The 22473-nt window shown below is 38.8% G+C and overlaps 1 protein-coding gene across 5 annotated transcripts in view; it reads left to right on the plus strand.

Moving 5' to 3' along the window:
• Positions 1–22473, plus strand: part of PTPRZ1 (protein tyrosine phosphatase receptor type Z1) — a 183089-nt gene extending 160616 nt beyond the window's left edge. For all 5 annotated transcript variants that reach the window (XM_045495438.1, XM_045495439.1, XM_045495440.1 and 2 more), the window contains 13 exons: positions 103–185; positions 1670–1804; positions 2350–2484; positions 3454–3617; positions 5487–5622; positions 7091–7237; positions 14494–14587; positions 14867–14940; positions 16764–16892; positions 17874–18020; positions 19304–19446; positions 20203–20338; positions 21514–22473. In XM_045495438.1, coding sequence (XP_045351394.1) covers positions 103–185; positions 1670–1804; positions 2350–2484; positions 3454–3617; positions 5487–5622; positions 7091–7237; positions 14494–14587; positions 14867–14940; positions 16764–16892; positions 17874–18020; positions 19304–19446; positions 20203–20338; positions 21514–21654 — 1664 coding nt within the window. In that variant the 3' untranslated portion in view covers positions 21655–22473. The remainder of the gene's footprint in view (positions 1–102; positions 186–1669; positions 1805–2349; positions 2485–3453; positions 3618–5486; positions 5623–7090; positions 7238–14493; positions 14588–14866; positions 14941–16763; positions 16893–17873; positions 18021–19303; positions 19447–20202; positions 20339–21513) is intronic.

A 22473-nucleotide genomic window follows, 5' to 3' on the forward strand; every position in this document is an offset into this window, starting at 1 on the left:
TTTTAATTGTATTTGATGTACCATTATGTAAACATAAATGTCCTTTGTGCTGAAAATTCATCCATGCTATAGTGAAATATTTTCTTTTTTTTTTTATTACAGATGATCATAGTAGGGTTAAGCTTGCACAACTTGCTGAGAAAGATGGCAAACTGACTGATTACATCAATGCCAATTATGTTGATGTAAGCATGCTTCCATTGGGACGTTTATGGAGATTATATTAGACCATGAATTTATTACACCACTGTGCTGTACTTATACTAGTGCTCAATACATGTTATCTGACAGGTAATAAACAATACAAATCAGCAGTAGGACATCCCACAGCTAAAGGATTTCAGATTGAATAACGTTCAAGCCTTATACGTGCTTTCTCTCATAGGTGAGAGAGGTAATTCAGGCTGGGAATGCACGTTCAAGGTAGAATATATATATATATATGTATGTACATGTATATGTGTATATATATATATGTATATACATGTATATGTGTGTGTATATATGTGTATATGTGTGTATATATATGTATATGTGTGTGTATATATATATATATGTACATGTACACATATATACATACACATTTGACATTTGGGTAGGTTTATAACTCCTTAACTGTGAGGGTCAGGACTAGTGCTTATTTTGAATGTCCCACAGTTCCTAGCACCATATTGTGTAAGGAGCAGGTGATCAATAAATCCTGACTGAGAAGTTCTGAAGGTAATCCTGGCTAAAAGGCAGACATGTGATTACTAAGCTGGTTATCAGCCTTATCATCTCTGGCACTTCTCAGGATACACAGCTATGTGGAGCTTATTAGCGATCTCCAGGGACCGCTGATTTACTGGGTTTTCACTGTGGTCAGTTGAATGTCAAAGGAGCTCAGTTACTTTCCTGACACTGACCTTGCAGTCTAGCTGCCTTCAGGCTTTATGCTGTGTGGAACAGTTAATTCAAAGAAGTGAGCACCCCAAAATACAGGGTGTCTTTGTTAGAGGCAGCGCTTCATGCTTCCGGAGGAGGCAATGTGTACGGCAGATCCAATGTGGGCTTTGGAGTTCGAACTGGTTTTGAGTCCCAGTCCTGTCACTGGGTAGCCATGAAAGCTTGGAAAGCCACTTAATGCCCCTGAGCTCCTCATCTCCAGATCAAGGATGACGCTTCCATTATGCATGCAGATTAAGGATGCAGGTTCATGTTCATAAACCGTCTCAGGTAACAGTGGGTGCTCAGTGAAGGATAGCTATTAGTTATTAGCATTGCTTAGTACCGCCAAGGAGAGGATAGGGAGACAACCAGAGGCTTCCTGACTGCTGTAGACAGCTGAGCCCAATGCCCGGTATGCATTTCAAAGCAGTATACACACAATTCAAGACCAGCATAGTAAATAGATTAGATTAATTTAGATTAAATGTACTTGGACTAAAGGTGCAGAGAATAGTGTCTGTGCCAAGGCACAAAGAACTTTCTATATTTTTTAACAAAGATCGTAGGTAAATGATTATTATTTTTGCTAGTACTATCGAGTTTTCCAGCATTGCAAGATTACTTTTTATGGTTCTTCTCTTATAGGAAAAAAATATGCTGACCTTAAAAACTTACATATTGCACAATAAAATGGCATAAAAAGAGCAATTTAGTAAAAAATGTTTGTAATTTGTTTCTTCAGGGTTACAACAGACCAAAAGCTTACATTGCTGCCCAAGGCCCACTGAAATCCACAGCTGAAGATTTCTGGAGAATGATATGGGAGCATAACGTGGAAGTTATCGTCATGATAACAAACCTGGTGGAGAAAGGAAGGGTATGTAGGTAATCTGTGATCTCATCCCCACAATGGTAATCAGAAGTGCTTTAAGTTGCTTTTAATGGGCTCGGCATTAGGAAGCAGGTGAGGTTATGAAGGCTGATCAGGATTCCTCTCTAGTTAAAGTTTGACGGCTAACGGGGAGTTTAACATTTGTAATTAAAGTTTCACTATAAATCAAGCTATCTGCTACTTAAATGCATTCTTCATACTGTGAAAAAAAAAGTAATTGGGGCTCATTGCAAAGCAATGTAGAGCAAAACAGATTTTAATTCACAGGAGCTGGATTCTAACCCCGACTTTGTAGTGACTCAGTTCATCTGGTCTCTATTTCTTCATCTGAAAGGGGGAAGTTTGGACCAGATCATCTCAAGTTTCTCAGCTCTGTAATTTTGTCCCTGGTCTCCTCCAAAACTACTCCCCCATCACATAGAAAAGGAAATGTTTGAAAGAACCAGGAAGCCCGTTCCTGTCCCAGTGCCAGACCTCTCCAGATTTCAGGGGTAACACTTATATTGAGCATTTTACTTTCTCTTTTGCAGAGAAAATGTGACCAGTATTGGCCTGCCGATGGCAGTGAAGAGTACGGGAGCTTTCTGGTCACTCAGAAGAGTGTGCAAATGCTTTCCTATTATACTGTGAGGAGTTTTACTGTGAGAAACACAAAGATAAAAAAGGTGAGTCCACAAATGAAGGTCATCATCAATTGAGTGATACATCTGGTCTTTTTTTAAGTGCGTGGATGGCACAACTCAAGGGAGGCTAAAACTCTCTCTATATATAACTAAAGGCATTGAGAGTTCTTATCATAACCACACCTCATTCCCAAAGGTTTCTGCTAAATCTCTAAATGCCAGCCAAGGCTTTGGAGCCAGATTGGTCATGGTGCCAGTGGCTGCAGTGGATTTGATGCACAAGGGAAACTTCCTTCCCCATGTGATACCTGCACATGCAACCAGAAATAAGGGAGATCAAAATTTTAGGGGAAGAAAAAAACAGTGATACATTAATCAGGGTTCTCCAGAAAAATGTGTGTGTGCGTGAGAGAGAGAGAGAGACTTTTTAAGCAATAGACTCCATGCCAGAAATTCAGGCAAGGTTTTTATATTTTAGTCTCAAGGAGAATTCCTCCTTCTTCAGGAAACCTCATTCTTTGTTCTTAAGGCCTTCAGTTAATTGGATGGGGTGTACTCACATCAGGGACTGTGATCTGCTTTACTTGAAGTCTACTAATTTAAATGTCAATCACTCCTAAAAAATACCTTGACAACGGGGAGGCACCTGGCTGGCTCAGTTGGCGGAGTATACAGGTCTTGATCTCGGGGTTGTGAGTTCGAGCCCCATGATAGGTGTAGAGATTATTTTTTAAAAGTCTTGAAAAAAAAATGTCTTGGAAAAAAACACAAACCTTGACAGGAACATCTGCTGTGGCTGGTGTTTGACCAAACTACTGACTACCATAACCTAGCCAAGTTAACACATAAAATTAACCGTCACAAATGACGATGTATTATTTTTTTTTTTTTTTGCCTCTTTATATACCACCAAAATCAAGTTGATATTTAAGGACCCATGTGTGTGCATGTGTGTTTCTATGCGTGCACATTCGTGTGTGTTCCTGTTACAAGCTGTCTGAACTCTTCCAGGGCTCCCAGAAAGGAAGACCCAATGGGCGTGTGGTGACACAGTACCACTACACGCAGTGGCCTGACATGGGAGTGCCAGAGTACTCGCTGCCAGTGCTGGCCTTTGTGAGAAAGGCGTCCCACGCCAAGCGCCACGCGGTGGGGCCTGTTGTTGTCCACTGCAGGTGAGTCTCAGGGGTGCGTTTCTAAACCCACAGAATGGCTTCTGCTGACAGAAAGGGAAGCCGTGGAACAAAGGTCTTGCCAAATTGGAATGCTTTCACGAAGTAAGGGGAATGAAACTACGTGCCCATTTTCAAAAGTATTGATCACGGGGGAGTGAGTGCACCAGACTCAGATTCTGATTGCTAAATATTTCAAAGCACCAGGTATTTTTATGATGTTTATTATTCTATTTGTTGAATTGGACTTTTAACTTATTAAATGTGTGAGGCAGGAGGAACAGCGTTTTGTCATTAAACATTTGTTACAACATAATGTCACGGGATAAGAGTGCTTAAGACTTGGGGCGCCTGGGTGGCTCAGTCAGTTAAGCATCTGACTTTGGCTCAGGTCATGATCTCACGGTTCGTGAGTTCGAGCCCTGCATGGGGCTCACTGTTGTCAGTGCAGAGCCTGCTTCAGATCTTGTGTCTCCCATCTCTCTGCCCCTCCCCCACTCATCTTCTCCCCCCCCCCCAAAAGAAATGAACTTGAAAAAGAAGTGCTTGACACATAACCACTGTTCTTAGGAGTTAGCAGTCTATTGTAGAGTTATTATGTCAGGTTTATATTAGAGAAACCAAAGCTCATAGAGGGCGAAGAATTTGGCAAAATACTTTTATGTTGCTTTTAAATCATTTCGGATCAAAATTCTTTTTCTCATTTTCTCAATTTCTATCTACTATGTCATAGCAAGGGATTATCAACCCATCGTTACCCAATTACTTTATTTCCAAGACTATGTTGATGAATAGGAAGAATGGTATTTTGAAGAAAGAGAAAAAAATATGTCAGAGATTTTAATCTAATATTTTTCAGTTAAAATAAAATTAACAGTTAACATTTACTGAGTGCTGAATCTGTGCCAAACTTTATGACCACACAAATCAAATTGATTTCTGTCTACGGTGTTTTTCTCAAAGCAGTGTCTGTGCTCTTACCGAAGCAAGTGTTTTCCTTTGATATACAGCTTATCTGACACATTCTAATTACCTATCTCAGGACTTACCCTCAGACAAAGTTTGAGAGACTTATCTTGAGTTTTTTCATCTGTTAGCCTGATGATAAGCTGAGAGAAACAGGAAAATGCAAGAAAAAGAGCTCTGAAGGTCAGGGATTGTTTCTTAGCAAATGGAGAAGGACCAGGGTATTGTACAGAGCAGGTGCTAATTTTCCACTCTAGTTCTTTCTACTTGTCGCAGCATTTGAAAAGAATCCCTGCCTATGAATTCTGTCCCTCCTGTAGAGGCTTTGAAGAAGTCCATAGATAATGGCCCTTTAGAAATGACTGAAGTTATGCTTTAGTCCTCACGATCTCGCTGAAATGGTATTTTCAGCAGAAAGCCTTATCAAATTCTTTTTCTGATTAATATGAAAACCTTTACAAACATGTCTACCTGGCAATACAGACCCCAAGACCTTTTATTTTCAGGGTTGGGTGAAGCTGATGCTTTCAGTTTTCTCAGATTAAATGTCTAGTTGCTATGCTCTGATACATAATGTTTTCATTGTATAATATATAAATGAGGAATAAATATAATTATTGAAAATTAAAAAAATCTCTAAGTAAATAAATAAATAATCTCCAACAGAAATAGGTTATTTTACAGTTCGACCTACGGCCAAAAATAAAAAGTAAACTACTTGTCCTTTGAAGCATCATGCTTAACGACTAAACTGTTTACCCTTTTGGATTGCTGAACTGTTTATTATGTGGCTCAGTGGCTTGGGGAAGAAAATTATTTTAATTTGCAAGACAGCCAGGAGTGACCTATCTTCAAATTATGTTTCGCGCTTGACATTGAAATGGTTCTTTTTTGTGCTCTCTTCAGTGCTGGAGTTGGGAGAACAGGCACATACATTGTGCTAGACAGTATGTTGCAGCAAATTCAACAGGAAGGAACTGTCAACATATTCGGCTTCTTAAAACACATTCGTTCACAAAGAAATTATTTGGTGCAAACTGAGGTATGAGAAAAAAGGATACTTTCTGTTCCTGTTGCTCTCCCCCTCCCCCACCAAAAAGGATACTTTGATTTATCTGAGGGTTGGAAATGTCCCTAAAATGCTAAAGTTGGATGGACCTGACCTTGTTTTACCAGGTTGATGAGTCTCATAGGGCTCCCATATTAAAGTGCTACCAACTGGCTGGCTTAAAAAATAGAACCTCAATGCCTCATACTTCTGGAGGATAAAAGCCCAGAGTCAAGGTGTTCGCAGGGCCATGCTTCCTCCAGAACTTCTAGGGGAGGACCTTCCCTTGTCTGAGTTTCTGGTAGCCCGTGTGTTGCTTGGATGAAGCAGCCTTACTTCGATATCTACCTCCATCTTCACATGGCTGGCTTTTCTGTCTCTGTGTCCAAATTTCCTTTTCTTGGAAGAACAACAGTCACTACCTCATCGTAACTAATTACATCTACGATGACCTTATTTACAAATACAGTCACCTTCTGAGGTACTGGGGGGTTAGGGCTTCGACATATCTTTTTGGGGGGACACAATTCAAGCCATAACACCAGATAATGGCATTGTATGTCATAGGTGGACCAGGTACATTTTGTCTGTTTTGTGACCAAATAGGGAATATCTTTGGAATGACACTGATGGCGGAGAAGATTAAAAAAAAAAAAGAAAAGAAAAGAAGCGGATCAGGCAGTGCCCATCCCTGCTAGCAAACACCTCAAGTTTTTCCTGCGTAGAGTGAATAAATGCATTCATTGTCATAATTTTTTTTATTTTCATATTTTAAAAGTATGAATTCTGCTCAAATGATAGCCTTTTTTAAGTCCATATAGTTTATCATAGATAGTTTACATGACACAGGACAAAGTCTGCATATCTGTATATTTTCCCCTATTTCAAAATAAAAATGAATTGAAGTTGGAAACTATGGATGGCAGCTCGAGAGCAATCAAAGGTAAATTGCCCTGTGGGCAAAAATCAAACTAAGCCAAACTTCACTCCATGAAGGAAATGACACACTAGTCAGATTAGACCAAGAAAGAGTTGCATACAGGAAACAGAAGACAAAACTGTACCTAAAATTGTGCTAAGTTACATATGACTGCTGAAAGGAGAATGGGAATGGACAGCAGAAGAAGACCCAGGAGGAGTATAAACGTCAGGAAAGTCCTCATGCAAAATATGGAGGAGGGTCACAGGTTTGAAGGAAGGGCAGAGAGAGCATTGCTTTGCCTCCTTCCCACAAATGTCAATACATCAGAAGTAACAGGAGGGACGAGAAGAGTCGTGTTCTCTCTTGACTGCCTCCTCTCCTACGTCTGATTTCCCGCAGGACGAGTAAGCAATCTTTTGTGGGTCCATTCCCACCATGTGTAAAACTTTTTTTGTCTGTCAGGGAAAAAAATTATTTTTGTATTTAGGTACACGTAAAGAAAACCTGAAGTAATGTTGCTCATTGTCACTGTTTTGCCAGGAACAGTATGTTTTCATTCATGATGCTTTGGTTGAGGCCATACTTAGTAAAGAGACTGAGGTGCCAGACAGCCACATTCATGCCTATGTCAATGCGCTCCTCATTCCTGGACCAACAGGCAAAACGAAGCTAGAGAAACAATTCAAGGTGAGTCCTCTTAGACGATACCACGCAATTCAGTGTCCCTGCATCTTTTTGTCTGAGTTGACAAGGCCATGTGGACGGGTTCAGAGCACGGTTGGCACAGTGGCTGTGTATTATTCTTTAGAGTGGGCGGCAAAGCCACGTGGCAAGTTTCAAGGAGAATCTTAATTTTGAGAGCAAGAAGAAAAGTTCTCAGGAACTCTAGATTAACATTTACAAGTGTAAACTTGGTCCAAGAAGGAGGGCACAGAGCATAACAGAAGGGACAGGCAGACCTCATCATACAAACTTCGTAAGTGCTCTTTTTCTTTCGAAAGAACCAGACCACTTAACAAGGAGTGCTCCGGCTCAGGCTGTTCATGCTATTCTTTGGAAAAATCTGTCTCACTTGAAGCCCCTGGACTAGAGAAGAGGCCACACCAGAACAATAGCTCTTCAACCCCAGTTCCTCCCACCCACCTTGTCATGAAGCAGTGAGCTAGAGCAGGGAGTATGTTTTGTTCAATATCATACCTTCTACAATCCTAGTTCTCTGACTTCCAGAAATCAGCCAGCAAAGAATTCAGAAAACAGTTGTTACTGGACCTTCTAGCTGTTTAAGGGGGATTTGCACAGTTTTGACTTTCCCACAGGATGGAGGCTGGTCATTTGCTCCACCTTATTCCTATACTAACCTCTTATTTCCCAGGATTCCTAGAGAAACAGGGCCAATTTCTGAAGGAGGAATATCTAGGAAGAATTTGAGACCCTGGAAAAACCTAGTAGAGTTGACAAATCTTGAGATTGCAGAGTGTTGTTTTTCCTCTTCTCCCCCACACTACAGTTTAAAAGATGTTAGTCGCTAGGACTTCCTTCTGATTTTCTGTTGTCTCAGCACCATTTGTACTTTTGAAGAAGAGAAAGATTGGGGTGAATGCTGCGCTTTGAACCTGCCATCAGGAAGACATAAGTGTTTTTATGCGGCAAAGCTCATCTGAGCAAAAACAGAACACATTAGAGAAAGAAAAAGTATGCAATTTGCCTTCTACAAATGAATAATAAAGGAGTATAAAACATCAGCATTAAGTTGTTAGGATAGCTTTATTCTAAATTAAAAAATGTATAAGTATTACCCATTTTCAACATAATTTTCATTGAAGTATGACTTACCCCTACACAACTGCATAAAAGAATTGATACGGCTTACACTGGATAACCCAGGATCAAAATAGAAATATCAATTATGAGGCCAGAATCTTATTTAATGGGGAGACATTTGATTCTGTTTCCTGTTAACACACTACCGGGGAGATAAAAAAGTATGTGTGTTTATGTGTGTGTGTGTGTGTGTGTGTGCACTGTTCTGTAAGACATTAGTCATTCAAGTTTATCTGTAGAAACAATTCCTTGAGATAAATTATATGGCATTTATTTGTGACTATCTGCAGAAAAGGAAAACACTAACTGAAAAAGATATCTGCACTCTTAGGACCATTGCAGCATTATTTACAGTAGCTAAGATATGGAAACAAGTTAAGTGTCCATTGATGGATGAATAGATGGGAAAATGTAGTATATATATTCAATGGAATATTGTTCATCCATAAAACAGAATGGCAAATCTTGCCATTTGCAACAACATGGATAGACCTTAAGGGCATTATGGCAAGTGAAGTAAGCCAGAAATAACTCAGTGAAATAAGTCAGACAAAAAAAGACAAATACCATATGGTATCACTTAAATGAAGAAATAAAAAAAAATCACAGATACAGAGAATAGATTGATGGTTGCCAGAGGCAGAGGGTAGGGGGTGGGCAAAATGGGTGAAGAAGATCAAAATGTACTAACTTCCAGTTATAAAATAAATAAGGCATAGAGATATAATCTACAGCATGGCGACTATAGTTAATAATACTGTACTGCATATTTGAAAGTTGCTAAGAGAGTAGATCTTAAAAGTTCTCGTCATTAGAAAAAAATTTCATAACTATGTATGGTGAGGGATGTTACCTCCACTTACTGTGGTGATTATTTTGCAATGTATACAGGTATCAAATCATTGAGACATATACCTGAAATTAACATAATGTTGTATGTCAGTCATACCTCATTTTAAAAAGAAAACAAATATTTATCAAGCACCTGCCACATACCAGGCCTGTTGTGTTTGATAGTAGGATACAAACATGATTTTTTTCAAAAAATCACACCCAGGTCCTGCCCTTGTGACACTTGCTCTTGAGCTAGTGAGATATACAGGCAAGAAAACAGTTACAAAACAGGGGGAAAGTGCCATCACACAGGTGAAACGGGTGCTGTAGGATGCAACTCTTCAGGGAAGAATTGCACAGGATATAGTGAAGGGTTGCATAGAGGACTCGGTGATTTATTGGACATTGCAGTGAGGAGAGAAAAAGACAAGCATTAACTACCCGCATTCTAACTTGAGCACAGAGGATGAGATATTGTTCACTGAGACTGAAAAGCGCATGTTTGTTGGGTGTGGTGGGGAAGGGATGGTGAGATTTGTTCGGAGCCAACCTAATTTTAGGAACTCAGGAGGTGTAGTGTAAACAGGCATAGTGGGCAGTTGAATACTCAGTGGGAAGCACAAAGGAGATGTCCAGCTTGGAGAAAGGATTTGGGAACAATCAGCATAGAGATGGTTACGTGAAGCCTTAGAATTCGACAAGACAGCCAAGAAAGCTTGGGAAGGGGTTTTTAAGAAAAATTATAACTAACCAATGAATGGACAGCCCGCAAAAGAAAGGGAAGAAGTAAGCATTGGAGTGTAGGAGAAAATTGGTCACAGTGGGGATATAATAGACTCTGAAGGAAATGACATTTCGAGGAGGAAATGGACAAAGGTCAGCAAATGCCATTGACAAATCAGTTGTGATGAGGACAGAGCATGCCATTGGACTGAGCCATAAAAGCTACTTCAGGGAAGGATAGCACTGAAGCCAGACTCTAGGAAGGTAGGGAGACATTGTGTGTGAGGAATTAAAGACCATATTAGATAACTCTAAAGATTTTTGACTCTGAAGAGAATGATAATGATAGCTAGAAGGAAACTTGAAGTTAGAAAGTAAGAATTTTTTTTGGTAAATTTTTTTGTTTGTTTTGTTTTTTATGTTTTAATGAGAGGCATCTGAGTTTGTTTAAAAACTAATGAAAAGTGAGGTGCCTGGCTGGCTCCGTTGGCAGAGCATGTGACTCTTGATCTTGGGTTGTGAGTTCGAACCCCATATTGGGAATAGAGTTGACTTAAAAAAATAAATAGGGGCTCCTGGATGGCTCAGTCAGTTGGGCGTCCAACTCTTGATTTCGGCGCAGGTCACGATCTCCCAGTGAATGTGAACCCAGCATCAGGCTCTGCACTGACAGCGAGGGGCCTGCTTGGGATTCTCTCTCCCTCTCTTTCTGTCCCTCTCCCACTTGTACATGTTCTCCCTCTCTCCCTCTCTCTTTCTCTCTCTCTCTCTCTCTCTCTCAAAAATAAACACTTAAAAAATAGTTTATTTAAAAGACATTAATGAAAAGAGATGTATGGTGGGAGTGGTGGGGAGAGGGAGGAGAGAACAGACTTTTAGAGGGAGAGGAAATCCTGAGAAGAGGCAAAGAGGAATTAGGGGCCAAACGCAGGGACACCTAAGTGGGTGTGTATAGCAGTAAGTGTGTGGGCTCCAAGGCTGCAGACTGAAGGGATACTCTGGCTTCTATTCCCTCTGTGACACAGGAGGTGAGTGTGTGGTGTGTGTGTGTGTGTGTGTGTGTGTGTGTGTGTGCGCGCGCGCGTGGGCATGGGGTGTGTGCGCGTGGGCACGGGGTGTGTGTGTGTGTGTGCGCGTGTGCGTGGGCATGGGGTGTGTGCGCGTGGGCACGGGGTGTGTGTGTGTGTGTGCGCGTGTGCGTGGGCATGGGGTGTGTGCGCGTGGGCACGGGGTGTGTGTGTGTGCGTGCGCGTGTTCGTGGGCATGGGGTGTGTGTACGTGGGCATGGGGTGTGTGTGCGTGTTTGTACACACATTCTAGGATAAAGATGTTAAATATCCAATGGAGGGGGAAGAGTTAATTTCAAAGAATCTATACAGTACTAACCATATTCTCAGAATCTAATACATGAAAATTGGAAGTTGAAATGAAAACTTGGCCCTAAAAATATCCCAATATTTGAACAATAAAAATTCTCTTTTACATAATTGATAATATGAAAGAGGAAATTATAAAATCTTTAGAATTAAAGGTCAACAGAAGGACTCCATAGCACAGCTTGTAGGAAACAACTGAAGTTGTATCTAGAAAGAAATTTATAATCTTAAATATATTCATTTGAGAATAAATAAAAATAAAAACAAATGAAATAGGCATATTATGTTAAAATTAGAAGAAAAGCATGGTGCACCCAAAGAGGGAGACAGAAATATTTTCAGAAAGTTAAAGCTTTCTTAAATTAAATACATGGTTAAAGTGATTAAATAGAAACAGATGAAACAAAACCAAATGCAGGTTCTATCAAAGACTAATAAGACAAATAAACCTGTGGCCAGATTGGTAAGAAAAGGAGAGGCTTTGCACTAATAAATATTAAGGTGAAAAATAGGGATATATTTATAAATATTTTAGAACTGTTTTTCTAAACTTAAAAAGCATACTGTGAACATATTTGTGACAGTACATTTGAAATCCTACAGGAAAGAAAATATTTTTAAATATTTATTAATTTTTGAGAGAGAGAGAGAGAGAGAGAGAGCACATAAGCAGGGGAGAGGCAGAGAGAGAGGGAGACAGAGCAAGTTCCATGCAGTCAGCACAGAGCCTGACACAAGGCTCAGACTTAAGAACCATGAGACCATGACCTGAGCCAAAATCAAGAGTTGGATGCTAAATGACTAAGCCACCCAGACGCCCTGAAAGAAATATTTTTTAAGAAAAAGTAAGCAAAATACACTCACAGAGAAATGCAAAATCCAACTAGACCAAGAACCATTAAATAAATTGTATCAGTTGCCAGAAATCTCACCTCCAAAATAAAATCAGAACTGGAAGAATTACCAAACTTCTAAGGAACAGAAAATTCCAAACTCTGTGATAAAATATCTAGGTAGAAAGCAAACCCAACTATTTTACCGTTTTAGCAAGTGTAACTTTGCTACCAAAACTGTATAAGGAGAGTACAAGTAAAGAAATATACAGACCAGTTTCACTTATGAACTTAAACACTGAAATCCTGTTTAAAATAGCAGCAACTCAAATCCAGCGGCATGGTTTTTAAAAAAAATATTGTGACCAATTAGGATTCACAGAGTTTGTTCTAGTGATGATTTAACAGTAGAAAATATGAACAGATATAGTTATGAGAATTGTATGGCCCTCTCAAAAGATGTAGAAAAGGCAGTAAATAAAATTCAGTACTATTCATAACAAAAACTATCAGTAAATTAAAACTAGAGGGAAGCTTTCTTCATCTTAGGCTACATTATAAATGTCATATACAAAATTTTAACTTGGAAATTTTCATAGTAGGTTTAAGAAAAAACAAGAAATGCCAACTGTTGACACTGTTAGTCAACACTGTACTGGAAATCGAGTCAAACAAAAAAAAATGTTTAGAAATAGAAAAGAATGTGTAGATGATACACACTTGCCTATATAGAAGATCAAGAGAAACAAAATAAGATATCTCTTATTAGAACTCAACTCTTATTACAGTTCAACAAGTATATATAAAAATCAATAGCGTCGTAACTCATTAGCTGTGAGTTGTTAGAAGAGATATTAAAAGAAAAAGGGAGTTCAACAATAAACAGAAACAAAAACTCCAGGGTCTCAGAAATAAACTTAACAAAAGGTACAATGAATGCATAGAGAAAAAATTATAAAATTGAATTGAAGAGCCTAGAATTAGACCCAACAAATATAGATACAATTTTCATGAATGGAAATATTCTGAAGATGTCGATTCTCCAAAATTAAGTATAAAAATCAGTGTGGTACTAATCAAATTCCCAGCAGGATTTTCATGGTAAATTAAGAACTGAACTTAAAATTAACATTTGGAGAAGTAAAGAACAAAGACATCCAAAGCACTACTAAAAATAAAGAACAAAATAGAAATGTGTTGGACAGTATATAGAAGACTTATACAGATATGATAATTAACGCTGAAAAACAGGCAAATCAGCTAGAGGAACCATGTCTTTGTGGAAATGGTTATATGATAGATATGACAAATCAGTGAGGGGAGGACAGACTAACCATTAAGTGATATTGGGACAATTTCCATGTGGAAACAAGTAAAACTGGGTTCTTAACACACCTTAAACACTAAAATTATTCAAGATGGATTAGGTACTTAAAGGTGAAAGCAAGGTTCTATAACTATTACAAGAAAATGTTAGCAATGTATATTTTGAAGGCATCAGTGTAGAAAAGGACTTCTTAAAAACATAATTGGCAGAAATCTTAAAGAAAAAATTAATTAATTGGCTATAAATGTCCGTGTGATTAAAGACAACAAAGACATTAGCAAATTTTTAAACAGATTATAGACTTAAATTCAAGACATCAAGCCCCCTAAAAATTAATAAATGACAGTGAAGTATAAATATAAAAAGGCAATCATCAAAAAAAGAAATTTAAATGGCTAATGAATGCTAAAATTCACAATCACACAGTAATCAGGGAAATGCAAATCAAAAGCATGGTTTATCACTTCTATCAGACTGTCAACAAATAATGTTGATGACTCCTAATTCCATGTGTATGCATTAAGTAATATACAAGAGAGAGTCATTGCTACAAAGTTTAGAAAAGCAAAATATTAGAAATAATCCTAACATTCACTAGTTGGGGGAATAGATAAATAACAAATAGATTATTCATGTAATGCAGTACTAAAAAAATGAATGAAATCCAACCATATACATAAATATGTACACACACACATACACATATCATGCAATTTACCCCAACTGCACCATGAAATGTAAGTGGAGGACATAGCGTATGCTTATGAGGGAAACCCTAGGGAAGATCCTGCCAGTGCTGAATGTCAAACTAAAGGGCATTCTCTTCGAACTTCCCTGGTGTAGAACACAGATGTGCCAGGGAGTTAGGTCAAGGAATTTTTGGAAAACAAGTCAGATATATGTATATTCAGTATCTTATCTTGATTTCTTGGTTGGGTCGTGTGTGTGTGTGTGTGTGTGTGTGTGTATGTTTGAGTACTTGAATGACTTAAATGAAATAATCTATATTTTTCTGACTCCCTTTCTCAGCTCCTGAGTCAATCGAATATACAACAGAGTGACTATTCTACAGCCCTAAAGCACTGTAACAGGGAAAAGAACAGAACATCTTCCATCATCCCTGGTAGGTTATGTTGAATCATAAAAAAAAAAATAATATTTGTACATCTTGGAATGAATGAATTCACTCAGTATTTTTCTAATTATGCCTGATAATTTACTTGTTAAAAAGGACTCTTAAATCCTGAAGTCCATCTAAAAAATGCGAAATACATAGAAAAACTAGCTTACAGATCAAAGTCACTCAACTTGGGACATGCAGCTGTGTTTTACAATGTGGGGGTGGAGGGAAGGGTATAGAGCTGTGAGCATGGTGGTTCATGATGAGTGTTTTGTGTTCCAGTGGAGAGATCAAGGGTTGGCATTTCATCTCTGAGTGGGGAAGGCACAGACTACATCAATGCCTCCTATATCATGGTAAGTCGAGAAGTCACTGGAGAAACTACCTACCAGTTTGTGCTTCCAGAACCAAAACCAAAACGGGCTTCCTGAAGCAGTGGCTGTGGCACCGCTGGTGGGTAGATCTAATCGAATGACTGCAGACCACAACCCCCAAGCAGCAAAGAGAATAACAACATCCCTTGATGTTTTGATGTGTGCTGGGACTGGAGATCCCTCAAGCTAGACAAATTAGTAAATAAATGCAGGAACCAAACTTACCATTCAGGACTTATGAGAAGATACACAATATACACTGGGCCAACTAAGAGGCTCCATTGCATTTACCCTGAACAGATCCAGGACATTCCAGATTCTGGAAAGCCCATCTCACTGACTTTACTACTCCAGGTTTGCAACACAGTGTTCACCCTGTGGACTGGGCTCATTTAGAGACCCGGATTTCTAAAGACATAATCTTCTCCTTCTGTGTTTAGATCTTCTGTGAGAAAGGGGAGAGTGTTTTTGGGTAGCCATTGCGTGGCCCTCGTTTCCATTTCAGGTCTATCAATCATAGAGCCTGGCTTCACATGAAAAGGTGGTAATTCCCATGCCAAAATCACTGTTTCATTTATTCAGCAAAGAAAATATTGCAAGATATCCATGCAGGAAACAGGGAGATGTGTTGTGGTAGCATCTAAATACATGCTGCACTTCCCATGAGCCTGTGGGGAGTAGGAACAGGATCTGAGAGACCCCAGAGCAGAGGAGGATAAACGAGCCATGATTTTAATAAGCAACACCATGGAAATCGTGACCAATCCAGAGGACCCAGCTTCTGGGTTTCTGCAGCAAAATCTGCAAGGTGCCTCTCTGATTCCTCCCTGGTAGAGGGAGCCAGGGTGTCTGCACACCAAGGGTGTTCTGTTGTCAGTGGGTGCGAATTTAACACTTTGCCATTGGGACTTACAGAAAGTGAGAAATATAAAATCTCCTCTGAATGTCCATTCTATCCAGTGTAGGAGACATGGTCCACATGCCATTTTGGGAAGTCTGCTCCTAGAGATGATAGCTGTGTAGACTTGGGCACAACACTTTTTGGATTTTAATGTTTTTTTAAAGTTTATTTATTTATTTTGAGAGAGAGAGAGAATGAGAGAGAAAGAGAGAGAATAAGAGGGGGAGGGGTAGAGAATGAGGGAGAAAGAGAATCCCAAGCAGTCTCTGCACTGCCAGCACAGTGCCCAAAAGGGGGCTCGATCCCACAAACTGTGAGATCATGACCTGAGCCTAAATCAAGAGTCAGACACTTAACCAACTGAGCCACCCAGGTGCCCCACAACACTTAACTTCTTAAGCCTCAGTTTAACCACCTACAAAATGGGGATCACAGTTCCTATCGCATAGTACTTCCGTGAGACATGAGAGACTTAAGGGGAAGAAGAGGCTACTCCTGGGGCACCTGGGTGGCTCAATTGGTTAAGCATCCAACTTCAGCTTGGGTCATGATCTCACAGTTTGTGAGCTCTAGCCCCACTTCAGGTGAGCTCGAACCCCACTCCAGCCTCCGCACTCTCTCTCCCTCTCTCTCCCTCACTCACGCTCTCTCTCTCTCTCTCTCTCTCTCTCTCATAAATAAATAAATAAATAAATAAATAAGTTTTTTAAAAAAGAAAGAAAATGCTACTCCCGTGCCTGGTGTATGGAAAGTGCCCTCTAAACAGCAACTAAAATAATCACCTTGTGATTTACAGATGCAATCTAAAAGCAAAAAGACTGCCTTGACTTAAGGCCCATTAACTTATTTTGAGCGTTTAAAGTCATATGCCAGGGCTCTTTGTATCTTCTGTTTGCTTTTGTAGGGTTACTATCAGAGCAATGAATTCATCATCACCCAGCATCCTCTTCTTCATACCATCAAGGATTTCTGGCGGATGATATGGGACCATAATGCCCAGCTGGTAGTTATGCTTCCTGATGGTCAAAACATGGTAAGTCTCCCCCATCACGTCACTTTTGGTACTTGCCTTACAGGGGAAATAGCAAGTCATGTCAGCCGGAAGTCCAAGCAAACAAACCATTTTTTTTCAACTAATAAACTAATATCACTCGTTGGCTACTGGTCTGCTATTGTCTACTATTGGGCCTGGTTTGGTGATGCCACCTCCCAGGTCTGAGATTGCTGAACGACAGTTTTAAATAAAAATAAGTTAAAATTCATTTAAATTTAAGTATTCTGTGATACTGCTTATGAAAAATTAGAACTGCAATCATGAATGAAGTCAGTCCCTATGCTTCTATTTACATTTTTAAAAATAAAACTTGTTAGGATATTTGGAGAGTCCTTCAGTTTAAGGAGATCTATATAAAACCCAAAATAAAGGCCTATTTTATTTAGATTTTGCACATATATGTAACTTGGAGATTTATTTCTTTTTTTTTAGACTTTTATTTATTTTTTTTATTAATATATGAAATTTATTGTCAAACTGGTTTCCATACAACACCCAGTGCTCATCCCAAAAGGTGCCCTCCTCAATACCCATCACCCACCCTCCCCTCCCTCCCACGCCCCATCAACCCTCAGTTTGTTCTCAGTTTTTAACAGTCTTGGAGATTTATTTCTTATCTGTAAAGGTAGACTGGCCATTCCAAATGACACGGGAAATTGCTGAGCTCTTAAAATCACTTGAATCTTTTCTACTCAGTTATCATTTATAGAAGCAACAACTTACCATTGTTACTGATGAGCTAAGAGCAAAACAACAAAGCAATAGTTTGGTTTCTTAAGTGTGATACTTTATTCTGCACACCAAACTTGTTTAAGGCTCAATATTTTAAGAGTAAATTTTGAGATTCCAAGAAAACTTTGAGTTGAATTTTCTATGTCAACCAGTTAACTTCATTTCACAGTCTGACTTAGTAAACATTTGATTAAAATCTAGACTCTTCCTTGGTATTTAATCCTCCAGGCAGAAGATGAATTTGTTTACTGGCCGAATAAAGATGAGCCTATAAACTGTGAGAGTTTTAAGGTCACTCTTATGGCTGAAGAACACAAATGTCTGTCTAATGAAGAAAAACTTATAATTCAGGATTTTATTCTAGAAGCTACACAGGTATGGACATAATTGAATGACAAACTTTTCATCTTAAGTACATGCTTTGTTAAATATATGCTGGTTTAAGGATCTTCCCTAGAAATAAAACAAAGGAACCTAATTTCTTACAAATTAGGACAGATTGCCCAAATAATCAATTTTACCTTACTTGTCACTTTCATTTTTAAAATCCTATGGAATCATTAAACACCAGTCGCCACTAAACTACACCGTCCACACTCAGAGAATCAAAGATTTCTCTCTTCACTCCAGAGTAGTTCTGATAGACCTTAAATTGAAAATAAATTCAGTAAAAAAATACTTTCATTAATCTGAATTCTCCTGTTTTAAGGTGAGTTTTTACCTTGAATTCTTCTAAGTAAAATAGGAAAAATATTATCTACCAAAATGAGCTTACCACTGTCTACCAAGAGATGAAGTGTTACAAGTGAAGAAGTGATTTGAAAATTGTGCAGTACAATCAAGTAGGATTGTTTTACTAATTCTTGGTTATCTGTAAGGTATCAATCTGAATTCTCTGCCAAGAATTATTTATGTAATTACAGTACAGAATTTACTGTACAACTACGGTAAAATGCTAAAAGATACTAATAATGAGCAAGGCACGTGAGAGACAGAGCACCTTCCCGATCAGAAAAAGGTTAAACCATGTTTTCGATGGTCTCAATGTTGCACTTCACTGTAGTCTAATTCTGGAACAGGTGAACCGTGTAAATTTCAGGTTCTGCTGCTTATTTTTAAATGTAGCATTTTATTGACTACACTTTGGGAAGCTGGAGGTTTAGGGATGTAAAGTCACACAGCCCAGTTGGCCACTTGCACAAGAACCGAGAGTGGGGCTGGAGCGGAACCTACGTCTCCACCCGCCCAGCCCTGCTTGCCAGCATTTCCCCACCGGGTCATGTAATTCCACTCAGTTATTCCCAAGTAATACTGGGATTTGAAGAAGTCTATGTTATTTTAAAACAAATTTTAGCACTGAAGATTTCTTTTTGTATTAAGTTTACTGGCACAGACACATCTTTGGTACATGGTTTCGAAGTTTGAATACCATAATAAACCTGCAACTAAGACATTTTTAGAATGAAAAAGAGATTATATCTACAGTGAGAAATGAGGCATCACAGCAATTTCTTCCCTCTGAGATGGAGGACGGGCTATAGTGCATGTGACTGGGTTTTATCACCTTCCTGTATTCCTGATCCCCCCAGTTATTCCACTCATAATGAACTGTCACCAATGGGACTCTTTTTAAAATACTGGTTTTTCTCTTCGTATAGGATGATTATGTACTTGAAGTGAGGCATTTTCAGTGCCCCAAATGGCCAAATCCAGACAGCCCCATTAGTAAAACGTTTGAACTTATAAGTGTTATCAAAGAGGAAGCTGCCAACAGGGATGGACCTGTGATTGTTCATGATGAGTAAGTTCCTCTCTTTAAACGGTTTCGTGCCTGAGCATTCTCCGGGTGGGCATATGTTTCTTTTGTCTTTGTACTAACCTAATGCTTTGGACCAGTTGTAGCGACTCAGCCAGGGTAGATGATCTGCTTCCTATAACCAAGGTTAACACAGAATTAGATTTTTTCGCTTCTCTTAGAGCTCACGTTGAAGGCAAAAAATAGGTATGTGATCACAAGAATTTGCTCTTGCATTGTGTGCTAAGAACACTTTGTGTGATGAGTCAGTGTTTTGGCACTTGAATTTTTACAGGTGCTCACCAGAGAGACATTTCTTAGTTATTGACACCCTAGATAGGATGAAAATCGATACAGTCTTTATTAATCAAAAATAGGAACCTATACAATAAATCTCTAAAGGCTCCTGTTACGAACAAATAAAATATGTTGGAATAATATGTTATATCTATGTTGTATATGATACATATGATATATGTGATAACTTGTCAGATCATTTTGATTGATTGCCAGCCCCTTCCAGAGTGTAAAAATAACAAATGAATAAGCAAACATTAAATTTCTATAAAGTATCCCATTACTAATATCATAAATACTTGCTAATGTTTCAAATTAAACTGTAGTTCTCTGCACAATAAAGAGAGACATTTCGTTAAAAATTTCCGTGTTCCCACTACAAAGTTGTTAAGGCCATGTACTTTGTGAGTTCCAAATGTGAACGTTCGATGCATCTGAATGGAGTCTCTGTCCCTTTGCTTCAAGGCATGGAGGAGTGACCGCAGGAACTTTCTGTGCTCTGACAACCCTTATGCACCAACTAGAAAAGGAAAACTCCATGGATGTTTACCAGGTAGCCAAGATGATCAATTTGATGAGGCCAGGAGTCTTTGCTGACATTGTAAGTAATAGAACAGTGAACTAAACTTTCACCATTAGAGTACTGCTTACTTCCCAGAGGCTGCCAAAATCATTTTATCATGTATCAAAAGAGGCCACCTCGACTGATAACATTTCCATGTGGTGTTCAAGCTGGATTACGAGTTACTCAGTCCACAATCCATAGAACTGGAATAATAAACAATAAACATTCAAAGTTTATCTTCTGGAAAATTAAATGTATAAAATTTAAATTTCACATGTGTCTTTTTGCAAGATTTATTGTAATTCTGAAAAATACCCTCAAAAGCACCAACTAATCTGAGAACTCTCTATTTTTCCGTATCTCTACTCTGAGACCGTAGCAGGGCCCATGCTCACCTTTGCTCAAAGCAAGGCGTGGGGCCAGTCATGCTGCTAGAGTGTAAAGACTACTTAGTAAACAGTGGGTCTTGTAAAAAGGATTCTGCGTGAGCCCGAGCTGACAGTGCAGTCCTTTCTGGGACCTCTCCATAGAGAGAGAGACCCAGTGGATTTCATGACACGTGGAAAAAGGAGAATGAGTGGCTTACAGGTGCCTTGTACCAAAGGATTACATACAAGTTGACAAATCGGTAACAGTAACCTGTCACATCATTTTCTGATTCCATGACATAGATAAACAAGAATGGAGTGCTGGGGCACCTAGGTGGCTCAATTGGCTAAGCGTCCAACTCTTGATTTTGGCTCAGGTCACGAACATACAGTTTGTGAGTTTGAGCCCCATGTCAGACTCTGTGCTGACAGTGCAGAGCCTACTTGGAGCTCTCTCTCTCCCTCTCTCTCTGCCCCTCCCCCACTTGCTCTGTCTGTTTCTCTCTCTCTCTCTCTCCCCAAATAAATAAATAAACCTAAAAAATTAAAAAAAAAAAAAAAGAATGGAGTGCTTACCACTGGCAAAAGTATGTTGGCCAATTTTCTAGGTCAATTGAAATTGACCTAGGTCAATTGAATGTTAGCTACTTGAAAAGCTACTTTAAATTTCTTCAGAAAGAGATATGAATATAGATTGTGTACCTCCGCTGAGTTTAACAGATCATTTAACACAATGCCCTTCCGCGAACAGTGTCAACGCGTGACTGAAAATTTCCCTTCGTTTTACAAACGTGCATCTTCACGGAGCTTCCTGTTTACGATCTCCCCTTCTCTATTCTCCAGGAGCAGTATCAGTTTCTCTACAAAGCTGTCCTCAGTCTTGTGAGCACGAGGCAGGAAGAGAATCCATCCACCTCTCTGGACAGTAATGGCGCGGCATTGCCCGATGGAAATATAGCCGAGAGCTTGGAGTCGTTAGTGTAGCGCAGAAAGGGGCGAGGGGAATCCGTATTGAGCATTTTTTGCCTCTTCCTGAAGCTAGACAGGAAAATCACTTCAGTTCTTCTGTTATCTGTTCACTTTCCATCACCTGACAGTAATTTTCATGACATAGGATCCTGCTGCCAAATTTACATCATTAACAACGTGTGCCTTTTTGCGAAACTTCTTGTAATTCACTTATTGTGTCTAAACTAAAATGATTTTACAGTATTTCTAAGAATGGAATTGTGGGTTTTTTTTTTTTCGTATTTTAACAGGAAATTTGAATTTATAGATATTAGGAATTCCCAACTACAGAAAACATGTTTGTTCTTAGTGTCAAATTTTTAGCCATATTTGTAGCAATCATCAGGTTTGCTAGAAATATAACTTTTAATATAGTAGATTGTAAATAAAACACTCCATTCCCCATGATATTCAATGTTTCACAACTGCAGTATTCACCTAAAGTAGAAATAATCTGGTACTTACTGTAAATACTGCTCTAGTGTCTCCATGGACCAAATTTATATTTATAATTGTAGATTTTTATATTTTACTACTGAGTCAGTTTTCTAGTTCTGTGTAATGGTTTAGTTTAATGATGTAATTCATTATCTGGTCTTACCCTACGAGTCTTCTGATATTCTTCCATGTCATCTCAGTCATTAACTCTGTTTTAGCATGTAACTTTAACTTTTATGGAAAATAGAAATATGTTTGTTTTGAAAGATGTTTTTATGAGAATAACACCTTACCCAACATCGTTTCATTGGTTTTTATCCAAGGCATTGCAAAAATAAATATAAATATTGCTATCAA

Source organism: Leopardus geoffroyi, chromosome A2 (genome assembly GCF_018350155.1).
Source record: "Leopardus geoffroyi isolate Oge1 chromosome A2, O.geoffroyi_Oge1_pat1.0, whole genome shotgun sequence".
NCBI lineage: Eukaryota > Metazoa > Chordata > Mammalia > Carnivora > Felidae > Leopardus > Leopardus geoffroyi.